The sequence below is a fragment of the Podarcis muralis genome, chromosome 11 (assembly GCF_964188315.1).
Source record: "Podarcis muralis chromosome 11, rPodMur119.hap1.1, whole genome shotgun sequence".
In the NCBI taxonomy this organism is placed as follows: domain Eukaryota; kingdom Metazoa; phylum Chordata; class Lepidosauria; order Squamata; family Lacertidae; genus Podarcis; species Podarcis muralis.
The window spans coordinates 25,604,979-25,619,400 of NC_135665.1; the positions used below are offsets into that span (position 1 = coordinate 25,604,979).

The 14,422-nt window shown below is 42.5% G+C and overlaps 1 protein-coding gene across 5 annotated transcripts in view; it reads left to right on the forward strand.

Moving 5' to 3' along the window:
- The first annotated feature begins 311 nt into the window (after nucleotides 1–311).
- FBXL17 (F-box and leucine rich repeat protein 17) overlaps nucleotides 312–14,422 on the forward strand; it is a 141,736-nt gene continuing 127,625 nt past the window's right edge. For 2 of the 5 annotated variants that reach the window (XM_028749136.2, XM_028749135.2), the window contains exons 1-4: nucleotides 312–1,371; nucleotides 3,433–3,555; nucleotides 4,227–4,484; nucleotides 6,500–6,631. In XM_028749136.2, the coding sequence (XP_028604969.2) occupies nucleotides 520–1,371; nucleotides 3,433–3,555; nucleotides 4,227–4,484; nucleotides 6,500–6,631 (1,365 nt within the window). In that variant the 5' untranslated portion in view covers nucleotides 312–519. The remainder of the gene's footprint in view (nucleotides 1,372–3,432; nucleotides 3,556–4,226; nucleotides 4,485–6,499; nucleotides 6,632–14,422) is intronic. The other 3 variants (XM_028749133.2, XM_028749137.2, XM_028749134.2) reach the window with 2 other exon arrangements.

Below are 14,422 nucleotides of genomic sequence, written 5' to 3' on the forward strand. Positions count from 1 at the left end.
TTAATGTTTTATAGGTTATTGTATTTTAGTGTTTTGTTGGAAGTCGCCCAGAGCGGCTGGGGAAACCCAGCCAGATGGACGGAGTATTAATAATAATAAAATAATAATAATAATAATAATAATAATAATAATAATAATAATAATAATAATAATAATAATAATAATAATAATAATTCCCTCGCAATCCTCCACACCACCCTCGTCCCGCACATGGAAGAGTCTACGGGGGAACCCGGAAGTGAGGGTTGCGCCGCCGAGTAGCTCTTGGGGCGAGTGCGCGCTCGCGCGGGGTCAGGGAACCAGAAGTTCCGGCGGTTCCGCTTCCTCCAACGTCCCGGAACCTGCCTTGTTGTGACTGCCGGCCTCAGAGTTTTGCCGGTCTCCTCCTCAGACGCCGCCGCCGCCGCCGTTGCTGCGCTCGGGCGGGCGGAGGCGAGCGATGAAGCCCAGGCAGCGCAGCTGAAGCCGCCGAGGGAAGAAGGCCTTGCTGGGGGCGGCGGCGGCGGCGGCGCCTCCTATATGGGCCACTTTCTCTCGCGGAAGGGAACCAGCCAGACCGCGGATAGGAGCCGCCGCCGCCGCCGCCGACCCCTGAGGGGGAAAGTGCCAGTGCCGCCGCCGCCGCCTCCCCTTCCTCCGCCGCCTCGGGACCGGAGCTGCTTCCTGCGCGGGCCCTGCATGCTCTGCTTCCTGGTGCACAGCGCCAGCCCGCCCGCCTCCGAGGAACCGCCGCCGCCTCCTGCTGCTCCTCCGCTTCTCTACGCGGCTCTGAAGGCGCCCGAGGACCGCGCCGCCCGCCGCCTGCTGCACTTCTCCTGCCGCCGCCTGCTGCTCTCCGGCCTCCTCTTCTCCTCTCCTCCGCCTTCCGCGCGGAGAGCGGGGCCTGCGCTGGAGAGCGGCGAGGCCCCCCCGGAGATGGTGTGCAAGCGCAAGGGCGTCCGGCTGCTCCCCTGCCCGCCCCGAAAGCAGCCCCGCTGCGCCGCCGCCGCCATCCCAGCCACAGGGGCCGGGAGCCCCGCTTCCACGCCGTCGCCTCCGCCACCCGATGTTTCTGCCGCCGCCGCCGCTTCTCCTTCGCTGCCCGAGCAGCACCTCTGCCCGCTGCCCTGCGCCTCGGACCGCGCCCGGGGAGGCTCGCCGCCGAAGGACCCCGCCGTCGGCGAGAACGGGGACGATGGGGAAGGGCTGGCGGAGGCGGCGGCGGCGCCTGCGGGCTCCCCGTCTCAGCTGCCCGAGCTGGACGGGAGGGAGAAGGGCGAGGCCCGCGAGCCGGACTGCGAGGAGCCCCCCGAGAACCCCGGGGACTGCTGCCGGGAGCCGCAGCCCCCCTCGCCCGACATCAACCAGCTGCCGCCCTCCATCCTCCTCAAGGTGGGTTTGGTGAGCTGGCAGGTGTCCGGGATGTAGAAGGTTGCCAAGGTAGGCTGGGAGCTGCCTGCCTTTTTTTTTTTTTTTGGACACCTGTCGCTGCATCCCTTGCCTCCTCCTCCTCCTCCTGAGTTTCTTGGTTGTGTGTTTTTCCATGTAGAGCTCCATTGCCCCATTTCTTAAGTCTTGGTCTCCTGGAGTTTACGCTGCAAAGGTGCCCGGGATCACGTTATAGGGGTGGCGATACGAGAAGACCTCACCCAATTATAATTTTCCTTTTCTCGTTTTCAGTTTTGGCTGGCAGTGGATGGGGGTCCTGGAAATTGGTTGCATGCGCAAGCGTTTCTACTAAGTTCAGAAGTTTTTACTTAAAACACTAGACGCTAATCCAGCTGAAGGTGAAATAGTAATGGTTCTTGATTGAAACGGAGTCCCTGTCTTGACAGAGCTTGGTATTGATCATATCATTTAATTCAGAATAGTCACTTCCCCAAGTTAGTTGCACATGCTGATATAATTAGAATTGGTTCACATGGAAACAGTGCTTAATAGCATTGTTGATAGCTTAATAGCACAAAGAGGCACATTTTGTAGTAATCCTGCCTTTATGAAACAAAACAAAGCAGTATTATGGGAACACCTGACTAGTTAAGGTTCAACGACTGGGGTGAGTACTAGATGAGCCTGCTGCACTGGACTGGAGCTGGTGGAATGAGGAAGTCTGAAAAGTTGAGAAAGGGTGATTTCTGACCTGCAGGGTTAAAAAAAGTCAAGAAGCAAAGAGTGCTTCCAGGGCACGTTCTCAGGATAGCTGAATCTCACACCAGTGCATTAAGCTCTTGAAAAAGCCTATGGAAAGGCTTCATGAGAGTAATCACTGTATATGGCTTACCGAACTTAAAATCCTGGTTTGTGGTAGTTTTCTACGAGATATATCCCCAAGAATGGTAAATGGGAGCTAAAGGTGGAAAGCCCCTGTTGGGTATGTCTTGGAGCTGCTTTCAATCTGCTGCTCTCTGCTTTCCCTGCACTGGCTGACAACAACACAGAATATATTGTGTAAAGGGGTTGTGGATGTTGTGGAAGACTGTTGCCTGACAAGGTGATGTATGTATAAATGCTGAGGAACCTGTGAGTGTTTCAAGGGCCCTGTCCAAGCCTTCCCTATGCCTCAGGATGAAGTTCACTTACAAATGGACACCCATAACATTGGGGAGAATGTCTTATTCTCTCTCTCTCTCTCTCTCTCTCTCTCTCTCTCTCTCTCTCTCTCTCACACACACACACACACACACAGAGAGAGAGAGAAACTGCAACCATCACTCGCACACACACTCCAGAAATGAATTGGGTAGATGGAATCCCCCGCCAAAAAAATGCTGCCCAACTTTTCAGTTACAAAGCATGAAATGAGAAAATGTTGTCTGTGGTAACAGTATTTGTTGGCAAGCCATTTTATGAGGTGTGGGTGGAGTTGCTGCCCCATCAGCTTTCCAGGACAGTTAGTTGTTGACCAGGGCCTTAAGGTTTTCACTCAAGATGGCGCTGCTCATCTGCATGGGACTGTCAAATTACCTAATATATAGTTTGTTCATAGTATCAAGTTGAATGCTTATCACTGTAGACACAGGCAACCCCCCCCATTTGCACAGGTGTTGCATTCCTGGTTTCTGTGCATGTTGATGGAGCATGCCCCGTTCTTTCCCACCCAACTCACATTCTGCTCTCTTCTGGGTCCAAAAGAACCCGCAGGTTGGTTGTGCGTCAATTGAACACATGCAAAATTGTCATCACCTCTATTACTTAATGGAAAGTAGAAAATTGGTGGAATAATGAGGGATGTATAGCTGGAGGGAAATCCATTTTCTTTGTTTTAAACAAATATATTTGTCCAAAGCTTATTAGAAGAATGAAAGCCTTGGAAGAATGATAGAAAGGGCATGTCTTTGGAAAGAACTTTGGAAAGAAAGTGATAGAAATGATAGAAAGAGCATGTCTTTGGAAAGAACTTTGGAAAGAAAGGCATTTCACTTTCTCTTAACTCTTCCTTTTTTTCTTTCATAGATATTTTCCAACTTATCTTTGAACGAGCGATGTCTTTCAGCATCATTGGTTTGTAAATATTGGCGTGACCTCTGTTTAGATTTCCAGTTTTGGAAGCAATTGGATCTCAGTAGTCGTCAGCAGGTATGAAGGAAGCTACGTTGAAATCTGAAGTCTTTTAATCAAATTAAAACAATTCCTTTGTCTTCCTCTGATAAAAGTGATACCTGTTTCACTTCTCAGCCCATATTTCTTATAGAAAACATAACGAGTTTTGTGAATTCCTTCATTCACAGTGACCGGCTGTCTTAAAAGCCTGTGTTGAACCACACACATGAATATATTAAGTTGCTTTCATTGACTGAATAGATGCATATTTAGTATGATGGTGAATTATATAATGACATGACCTGCATTACATTTTTCATAATCTAAAGAAGCTTAGAGCCTGATTATCTGAAAAAGGATTACGTATCTGTTCCCAGTGCAAGGGAACAACAGTACCTTTGTTGTAGCTGTTGTGGCAGCCTTGGGCAAATCTGATGAGCAGGTGTGTTTTTTTGGGGGGGGGAATCTGGAGGGGCTATTGAGGTGGTATCCATTGGTCAGACATAGTGCTGAAAAAAAATCATTATTTGCAGCAAAAGGCTCCTAAAATTTAAGTTGAGCAGGAACGCATGGAGGCCAAACTTGTAGTGAAAGTACTAACTTGGTTTGGTACAAATGCTGTTGTGAATGTATAGGCTTGTTTTTTCGTTAAAAATACGGATAAAACTGAGAATATGAATGTTACCTATTCAAATTGTTTTTGACAGGTCACCGATGAGTTACTGGAAAGAATTGCATCAAGAAGCCAGAATATAACTGAAATCAATATTTCAGATTGCCGTAATGTATCGGATACAGGAGTATGTATATTAGCATCTAAATGCCCTGGACTTCTAAGATATACCGCATATAGATGTAAACAGCTGTCTGACACGTCTATAATTGCCGTGGCTTCACAGTGTCCTCAACTGCAGAAAGTACATGTGGGCAACCAGGATCGACTCACTGATGAAGGACTCAAGCAGGTGAACTTTAAATATTGGTGAAAGTATTTTTTATATATATCAAATTACATTGTTTTTGAATATTTTAAGCTGCACTTTTATGTTCACTTGGGAGTCTAGGAGTGTGCTGTTGTCATAACAAAATGTTTATATTTCCAGTTTACATTGACCTCAAAGGTATACATTAGATGGTATATGATAGTAAAATAAAAGGACAAATCAAGGGCTAAAAGAAGTTGAATTTTCTGTTCTGGGAATCATGGAAGGTACCATGAGGGTCATCTGATCCAACCCCCTACAATGCAGGAATCTCAGCACATGGAAGAACATTTTTAAAAATTATCTGTACCCACAGTTCTTTAGCTATGTATCCATAGCCATTACTGAATACAACCAATGAGCCATAACTAGCTCTAATTGTGCTGTGTGCAAACCCCAGTTTTAGAACCCAGGAAACAGTTTTGGGGGGCTTTTTGTCTAGAATAGTGCATGCAAGCTCCAGTTTGGGTGTTTTCTGAGCCACTCAAACTTCTGTTGCTGCAGCCACTATTAAATTTCCAGACTGCTAGTGACATTATATGTTTATTAAGAGACCTGTAAATTTTGCAGGCCATTTTAATCTAAATGTGAAATTCTAAACCCTACCACACTGTTTTGAGCTATTTTTCTTTTCAGTGGATTATGGACTTCCATGTACCCCCTGTGAAGCTTTCACCTGTTCTAAACAAATTTCTCCCTCTCATCAAGTTACTGCGCTTAACATGTCTGAACTTGGCATAACATAGCATCTTAGTGGGTACTTTAGAGCAGTGTTTCCCAACCTTGTGCCTCCAGCTGTTTTTGAACTACAATTCCCATCATCCCTGACCACTGGTCTTGCTAGCTAGGGATGATGGGAGTTGTAGTCCAAAAACAGCTGGAGGCACAAGGTTGGGAAACACTGCTTTAGAGTATTTTGTTCCCAATGGGCAAGAACATTTCCTGAGCAGAGTTCTTGAGGAACAGATTACTCTTGCCAGTTTCCCCTTCCTCCTGCAGCCCCCTTGTGCCATCTGAACAACTGCTTTAGAAAGTTGAGGGAGCATCCAGAAGAGTGTAGGAGGTGGTGCTGGTTGAACCACTCAGGTAGATCAAAAGTGTTCCATGGACAGAAGATCTATTCCATGCATGGAGGGTGAAGTTTGGATCCAAGTGAAAAGTTTTATCCTGCCCACCTACCATTTTTTTAAACTTACCAATTGGCTGAATATCTTCCATGTACTTTGCAAATAGTCACAGATTCTGTTCTGGTGGACCAGAGTATGACATTAGAAAGAACTATACTACAGTGGAACCTTGGTTTTTGAACTTAATCCGTTCTGGAAGACTGTTCGGCTTCCGAAAAGTTTGGAAACAGAGGATCAATGGGGTGGCTGCAAAGTCAATGGGAAAAAATGACAAATGCGACTCAGAAGTTGTTCGGCTTCCGAAAATCGTTCAAAAACTAAAGCAGTTACTTCAGGGTTTTCAGCGTTTGGGAGCCGAAACATTCCAAAATGGAGGAGTTCGGGAACCAAGGTTTGACTGTATTTAGCCTTCTTTGTCAAACTGTCACGACTGTTAAAAACAAAGTTGCATTTGCTAGTAATAGTATCCTTGAAATCTAACTGTAAGCCTTTTGTTTTTTCTTGACAACTACAGTAACTTTTTAAGCTAGAGACATCTTTACAACTTTTCAGCTTCTACAGGCAAGACTGTTTTATTGATTTGGGTGGTGATAACAGTAATTCTGAGCTTCTGGTGTGCACAATACAATTTGTTTCTGGTTATTGATACATGTTGGATATGGCTAAATCTAATACACCTGTTCTCTTACTTGGACTGCTGAAATCTATACTGTCCTTCAATTTCCTATTTTGAGAGCAATGTGGCCTCTTGGCTAATGGGTTAGTTAAAACCTGAACTAATTGTTTAGCAATGTAATGCTTGTATATACACCATAGATTGAAGGCAATGTTTGTGTTATATATTTATGTGTGTGTTAATTTCATTTGCAGCTCGGATCAGAGTGCAGAGAACTGAAAGATATTCATTTTGGGCAGTGTTACAAGATCTCAGATGAAGGAATGATAATCATAGCTAAAGGATGCCTGAAGTTACAGAGAATATACATGCAGGAAAACAAATTAGTAAGTATTTTGTCTCGTGTATTTAAATTAAAAATGCCTACACCCTCTTTTATACTTGCCCACATCCAACATTTTATATGTGTATCTTAACTGAGTTTTGAAGGGTTAGAAACCTATGTCCATATTCTGAGAGTGTTAACCTACAATACACATAGTGATTAAAAAGCTAATTCTTAGAATTCAGTTCATATTGGTTAATACATTTCTTTGGGCACACATGCTGCACTTAATTGTGGAATTGGCTTTGCCTTGTGTGATTCAGTAGTTGATAGAAAAGTAATAATGCTAGCTAAGCATTTCTATTCTGTTGGATACAAAATATTCTCTGAAGATCTTTGTACACTTTTGCAGTGCCATGTTTAAACTTTACACGGGCTTAGCTTATAAACATGTATGTTTACGTGTGAAGAACCTGCTTTATATGACTACAAGGTGTCTTGTTGGCTACCAGATTTGATGACTTAAAATAAATAGTCTGATTCATGGTGGAATCTACATTAAGAGCAAAATGGAACTTCTGCGTAGAACGGCAATATTTCTGTGGTTACAACATGCTGGGTACAAACAGATGGCTGTCACAACTGTACCCTGTTAATGAACTTCCTTCTATCTTATATCAGGCTTGCCACTTACACAGTGTTCAAAACTCCCATTGTTCTAGGTGCATTTTGCAACAGGGAATTTCATTGGCGCAAGCAGTTTCTGAACTCTGGGCGCAGTACTGCGCCTAAGATTTCAGATTAAAACTGCTATGGACTAGGTGGATACAATCCATAGTGCTGTACTTCACTGACTCAGAGCAATTTTAACCCTACTTTAAGTAGACCCATTCAGGTTAGTGGACATGATTAGCTTGGGCCCATTAATTTCAGTGGGCCTACTTGGAGTAATTTTCTTGTGATAATTTTGAAAATAGTGACATTAATCAGTCTTAGGTGTGAAACTTGGCACTCTTCAATTAGATGCTTCTTATACAACAGTTGAAACTGGAGAACCAACACTTTCTTATGGCCACCCTAAGCTTCTTTTACATGAATCTGATGTTTCATTGTTCCTAAGATATTAATTTTGCTGCAACTCCTTTCATGGCAGTCAAGCCTAGGATATGACTATCCTAGTTATATCCCAGCATTCACCTTAAAAAAGTGGAAAAATAGATTGCACTAGAAAACACTTAGATCTCATTCTGATGTAGTTTTCCAAGGAAGTCCCTCAACAGTACTTCAGTGGAAGCTTTTGGATCACACACTCTTTACAGTGTACTGTAAAGGAAGAATTGGAAGCTGGCAAGCAAAAACACATTTTGTGTTCAAATAGTTTAGTATAAGTGAAATTAAAACTTCTGAAGATATTTTTGGAAAAACAAACCATTGCTGAAATACTAGAACAGTTTCCAAAAATCAAAATAATTGTATTAGATCTCTGGTGTATTAGCTCTTCATTGCAAGTCAATCAAATGTCTATTACGGACGTCATAGGAATTTGAGTGGTCAATCAGTTTCATGTCTTCTGTGTTGGATAGACTGCTGATTCCATGTTCTACTAAGTGATTTGCTTTTTTCTGACCTTTTAAAAAGTCTAATATAGATCACTGTCAAGGCACTAGATAAGTACATAAAAGTTTGTTTTACTTGTGTATTATGAGTAGGAAACATTGTGGCTCATTTCTTCTTCAGAGAAACAACTAAGGTTTCTAAGAAAATCTCAGTATATTCAGATACCAACTCAAAAGCAGAGCTTTAAACAGTGACTTCATCTGTTCTGGCATCTCCAGGTGGTTCTGGAAAAGATCCCTTTTGTAAACTCTGAAAAGCCACTGTCAATTAATGTAACAACACTAAGCTAGATGGCTTGTTGGAAGTCATGAACCATAGTTCTCATTTTGCACATAACAAGAAGCTATGATTTACTGTGACTTTACTGGTTTGTTTCCCCAAACAATGAAGGGAAGAGTAAAGGAGACTTGGCCATTCTAAAGGATACAGATAATAAAAATTCAAGTAAAAAAAATGCCTCCTCATGCTCAAGAACTTGGAGGGTCCCAGTTGAGAGTAAACATAAATTAAAGAAGTGGTAGCTAAAGTTTTTAGAGCTGTGTGGCATTCAGAGCAGCCCTGTTTGTATCTGTGATTTTGAAATATTGAGTGCTGTATCCAACTTTCTCCAAATAAAGGAGGGCCAAAAAGTGGTGTCTTGGGGCACAAAAATATGAGACTGTGATAATTTTCAGATAAAAATGGAAATATAGTACCAGTTAATGGGCTTCTGATTGAACAGTTACATTTTGTTTTCTATTTAATTTATATTTATGTGACAAGGACTCAGTTGTAATTGCAAAGCTGGACTTGGAAGCCACCAGAAAATATGCTGCTTCTTTATGAGCAGCATAAGAACCTATAAAGGCACCACACCTGGTGACTCAAAGCAGACATTTAGCATTTTTCTGCTAGTAGGTCAGCAACAAAGACTTATTGGACACATACCATGTTTTGTTTGTGCTCGGTGTAGTTTGGTAAAGACTCTGCACGTTTTGTGGCAACTCCCCCCCCCCAAAATAATAATTCTGCAGTCAAATTCTATATGCGTAACGACAAACCATGGTTAGTTATGAGAATGAGCACTGTAAGCTTCCTTTGTTACAGTGAGCTTTCACTTTTGAATATATTGCCAGTAGGAAATTGTAGTTTAGTAAACAAAACATGATTTGATGTTCTGGTTTTGCTAATCCACAGGATAAACCAGAGGTTGACATCCAACACTGTCAGCCTGCTTCCTCAGTGTGGTTTCTTCCTCCTTCCCATTGCAGCCCCCATGCATGCCCCAAAAATCTGTTCCAGAGCCAGGACTGGATATCATTGGATATCACTGAAATTTTCCCCCAGTTTGGAGCATAATAAAGAAACTGCAGTTTATTTAAAAGTGAAGCTTTCAATCTCTTCTGGTGTGTATGTGCATGAGAGAGAAAGCACCCAAGAGCCAGTATGGTGTAGTGGTTAAGAGCGGTAGTCTCGTAATCTGGGTAACTGGGTTCGCGTCTCCGCTCCTCCACATGCAGCTGCTGGGTGACCTTGGGCTAGTCACACTTCTCTGAAGTCTCTCAGCCTCACTCACCTCACAGAGTGTTTGTTGTGAGGGAGGAAGGGAAAGGAGAATGTTAGCTGCTTTGAGACTCCTTAAAGTGAGTGAAAGGCGGGATATCAAATCCAAACTCTTCTTCTTCTCTTCTTCATGCTCATAACAGCAAATCATAATTTACTGCATGTGAAGACCACCATTGAGTAAATTTAGTTAAATTGCTGCTTCCGTACAAATATATATCCTTATTTTGAGAATGAGTGTAGGGATCAAGTACATGCCTGACTCAGATCTTGCTTCACCCACAATTTCACCAGCCTGTAGAATGGGGATTGGGAATCTGTGGTCCATTGGCTGCTGTTGTCCAAATCCCATCAGCTCTAGTGACCAAGGATGATGGGAGTTGCAGTCAGGAGCATCTGGAGGACCACAGGTTCTCATCCTTGCTTTAGAAAGTAAGCTGCTCTCTTAGGTTCACCACCTCTTCCCTTATGCAGTATGGAAATATATCAGCCTAGCTTTGATGATTGATGTAAAGATTAGAGAGAACTCATTGCCATTCTTGTATTCTACTGTGCACATAGTGACCCTTTTTTGCCTTTGGTCATTCACTGTACTGGCTTTCTGCTTCTCCCTGGCACCGCTGTGTTCAGTGATGGAATATTTTTTTTCTGAACTGTGCTTGCAGTATAGAAATGTGTGCGTATGTAATAAAAATGCAATAGCTTCATGCTGACATGTCATGAAGGCTCTCAGGTTTTTCAGCCTGGAGCATGCCATAGTCTCATTGCCACAAAACAATTCTTCGTACCCAGTTCCTCAGAATACTCTTTACACACAATGATTTATCAGTTCGTTTCAGGCCTAAGGGCACTCTACTTCAGCAGCATCCTACAGCCAAGTCAACGTGCATCAGAGGCTGTTAGAGGCATGTTAGCAGAGTAGCTAGGCAGTTTTGATTAATAAAGAGTGCAATGAATATCTAGAATGCAGTTCTATATCTTTATACCTCTGTTAAGGGGAAAAACATTCAGAAATGCAGTATAAAACACATTTGCCTAGAATCTTAGCATGTAAGAAGAAATGTAGGATTTGAAATCTTAAAATTTAGTTTACTCTTGTATTTTGTTCCTTGCTTATTTTATTTATCCTATTTTATGGTTGGTATCGCTGTGGATTAAACCATTGTGCCACTTGGGCTTGCCATTCGAAAGATCGGCAGTTCGAATCCCCGCAATGGGGTTTGCTCCCGTTGTTCGATCCCAGCTCCTGGCAACCTAGCAGTTCGAAAGCACGCAGTACAAGTAGATAAATAGGTACCGATCCAGCAGGAAGGTAAACAGCGTTTCCGTGCACTGCTCTGGTTTCGGCAGAAGCAGCATAGTCATGCTGGCCACATGACCCGGAAAAGCTCTCTGCGGAAGCGGACAAACGCCGGCTCCCTCGGCCTGTAAAGCGAGATGAGCGCCGCAACTCCAGAGTCGTTCATGACTGGACTTAATTGTCAGGGGTCCCTTTACCTTTACCTTTATGGTTCAAATACTGTCCATGTGTGAGTAGAATGGACTTTTGCTTGTACAACACGGCTTCACTTTCTCTTTCTACTCCACATTCTCAAAATCTACTCTGGAGGGTTGGGGACCATCATGAGCAGATCTTGGGGTGGGACTCCCAAGGGGGAGAGGAAAGTAAAGTCTGTTGTGTGAGTGGAAGTCTGCTCATTCAATGTTGGATTTGCTCTATGTCCTGGCCTTCTTTCTGAGAGCGGTAACTGTTGGTTTTTTTACTATTATTGTACTGTGTACTTTGGGTCTATGGACCGCAATAAAGCTCTGTTTGTGTGATGTTTATAGTTTTACCTCTATTTTTTATCCCCACAGTAACTCAGTGTTGTAAGTTAGGCTGGGAAGTTGCAACTGGCCCAAGGCCACCTAGTGAGTTTTATGCCCAATTGAGGATTTGAATGAGTCTCTTCTGCCCTTGACACCACTCTCTCCTATACCTTGCTAGTTCAAGTCTGACACTTCAGCTGAAGCTTGTCAAACCTGCAGCTGCGACAGTGTTCACAGCCGAAAATTTCAGCCATTTTGTTACTCATTCTGCTTCAATTAAAGTTAAGTAGTTTTACATTACTTAAGCAGTTATGCTATTGGGCAGTACACCAGGATCGAGTTGAACAACACAAGGTAAAAAGTATATACCTGCATACATCATTTTTTTTGTATCCTGCTTTTCCAGACATACTTTAAACAACATGAAAAACAAGTTGAAAAACAAGTTGATAACCATGAAAAACAAGTCGATAACCATTTTAGCTATCCTGAGGCATGATCAGCCTGAGTAGTTCCGCTATTGTTCAGAGTGAACTTCCTCTTTTTTTGGTGGAACATTATGGGTTACTATGGACACTATGTAATATATTATCCAGTACCTTGTATTTAGCTTTCATAAGAAAATATCTGCACTGGCTGGGTCCTCCCCCCCCCCCACTGTCCCACACATCCCTCCCAAACTCTTGAAATTCTTGGGCTTCAGCAGTCTGCTTCTGCAAAACAAGAGTCAGAAACATGAGAACATGTTCCCTTTTTAAATATTATGAAAATAAGTTTAATGAAAACTTTGGGTGTTTGGGTTACCAGTTGTTCTGCTCAAAATCTGTGGAGACTTGCTAGCTGTATTAGCAATTATCCTATTGCTCCAAATTGAAATGGAAACAGTCTTCCCAGAAGCCTAGTTTAATTAAAACAACAAGTTAACCAGTCTTTAAAATGTTACAGGAACAGTTAAGCAAATACTCTTAAGATATGCTTGAAATACTCCTAAACCAACATAGCTTACTTAAACTAATAATTGAACCAGTACAATTGATAAAAATCTGGTCTGTAATTTCTTTTTATTCTCACAAAATGTGACTCTTCCCATCTGCGTGGGCAACAGTCCCTAACAGGTACAATATAACATACTAGCTTTTTAAATGCTAAGTGTTGTGATTTGCAGATGTTGCTGGAAAAATGTATTTGTTTCTTATGACCTTTAGGTGGCAGTGTTGACGTTAGAGATGCTACTAAAATATCTTTGTGTCCTTGGTACAACTATAAAATGCCTGGAAACAGTAGATTACAAATAAAGGAAAAAATGATACTATGTAGCCATAATTTTCTTATTTACAATGGCCAGTGTGTGTATTTTCTTGTTCTCTGCACTTGCACTACTGATTTTAATGCTCTAAAGCATAAAGCTATATGCTTTGCTGCACTTGAATAATATTTTTTCAGGGTAATGACCTATCTAATCATGCGTAAGTGCAATTATTGATTAATACCTTTTTAACAACAGCTTCCAAATGAGTTGGATATCAGTATTTCTAAATATTATGTTGTTGTTGTCGTCGTTTAGTCGTGTCCGACTCTTCGTGACCTCATGGATCAGAGCACGCCAGGCACCCCTGTTTTTTACTGCCTCCCGCAGTTTCGTCAAATTCATGTTGGTAGTTTCGAGAACATTGTCCAACCATCTTGTCCTCTGTCGTCCCCTTCTCCTTGTGCCCTCAATCTTTCCCAACATCAGGGTCTTTTCCAGGGAGTCTTCTCTTCTCATGTTGTGGGCAAAATATTGGAGCCTCAGCTACAGGATCTGTTGTTCCAGTGAACACTCAAGGCTGATTTCCTTCAGAATGGATAGGTTTGATCTTCTTGCAGTCCATGGGACTCTCAAGAGTCTCTTCCAGCACCATAATTCAAAAGCATCAATTCTTTGGCAATCAGCTGCCTTTATGGTCCAGCTCTCACTTCCATACATCACTACTGGGAAAACCATAGCTTTAACTTTGTTGGCAAGGTGATGTCTCTGCTTTTTAAGATGCTGTCTAGGTTTGTCATTGCTTTTCTCCCAAGAAGCAGGTGTCTTTTAATTTTGTGACTGCTTACACCATCTGCAGTGATCATGGAGCCCAAGAAGATAAAATCTGTCATTGCCTCCATTTCTTCCCCTTCTATTTGCCAGGATATGGTGGGACCAGTGGCCATATATAGTGCCATAAATCAGTATGAAATACAGCAATGCAGATTGTTTCTGAGTTCTCTTTCTGCACATGAGAAATACTGTTGCATTTTTTTGCAGCTCTTAATTTGCTGGTTGGCCCCATCCTGAAAAGCAAATTGAATATGGTTTGTCTGGTATAAAGTTGGATATTCCTTGCAAAATATTCCAGATGGAATGCAGCGGAAACTAAAGTCCCCTTTTGTTCACTAATTAGGTACAGCATGAGCATCTGCACTGCAAGCTACTCTATACTTTGCTATTCCCGCCCCACTACAATGCTGCAACCCTTGTCCTGGAGTGGAACCTTTCGATAATGGATAGATGTGCCCTTCCCAAACCTCAGAGTGGGCCATAATCACCAGCTCATCTTATTCTGAACACTTGTCAAAGCTTCCTTCTCTGTGGAGTTAGGCCAGGCTTGAACTGCTAAAATACAGGTTGAAGGTTGTGAACTTTCAGTTATCTTGAGTCTCAAATCCAACACTTAACAGCAGGCTCAAACTGTTTAATGCATTGTATGCTACTACAGCATATAAATACTGTTTTATTTTAGGTCCTGAAAGTTTAAAATGGCTGTACCTAATGAAAAGGGGGTATGAAGATAATATTTCATCCATTAAATATCATGGAATATACATGCATATATGTAACTTTCTAAATGCCTCCTTCAAAAAA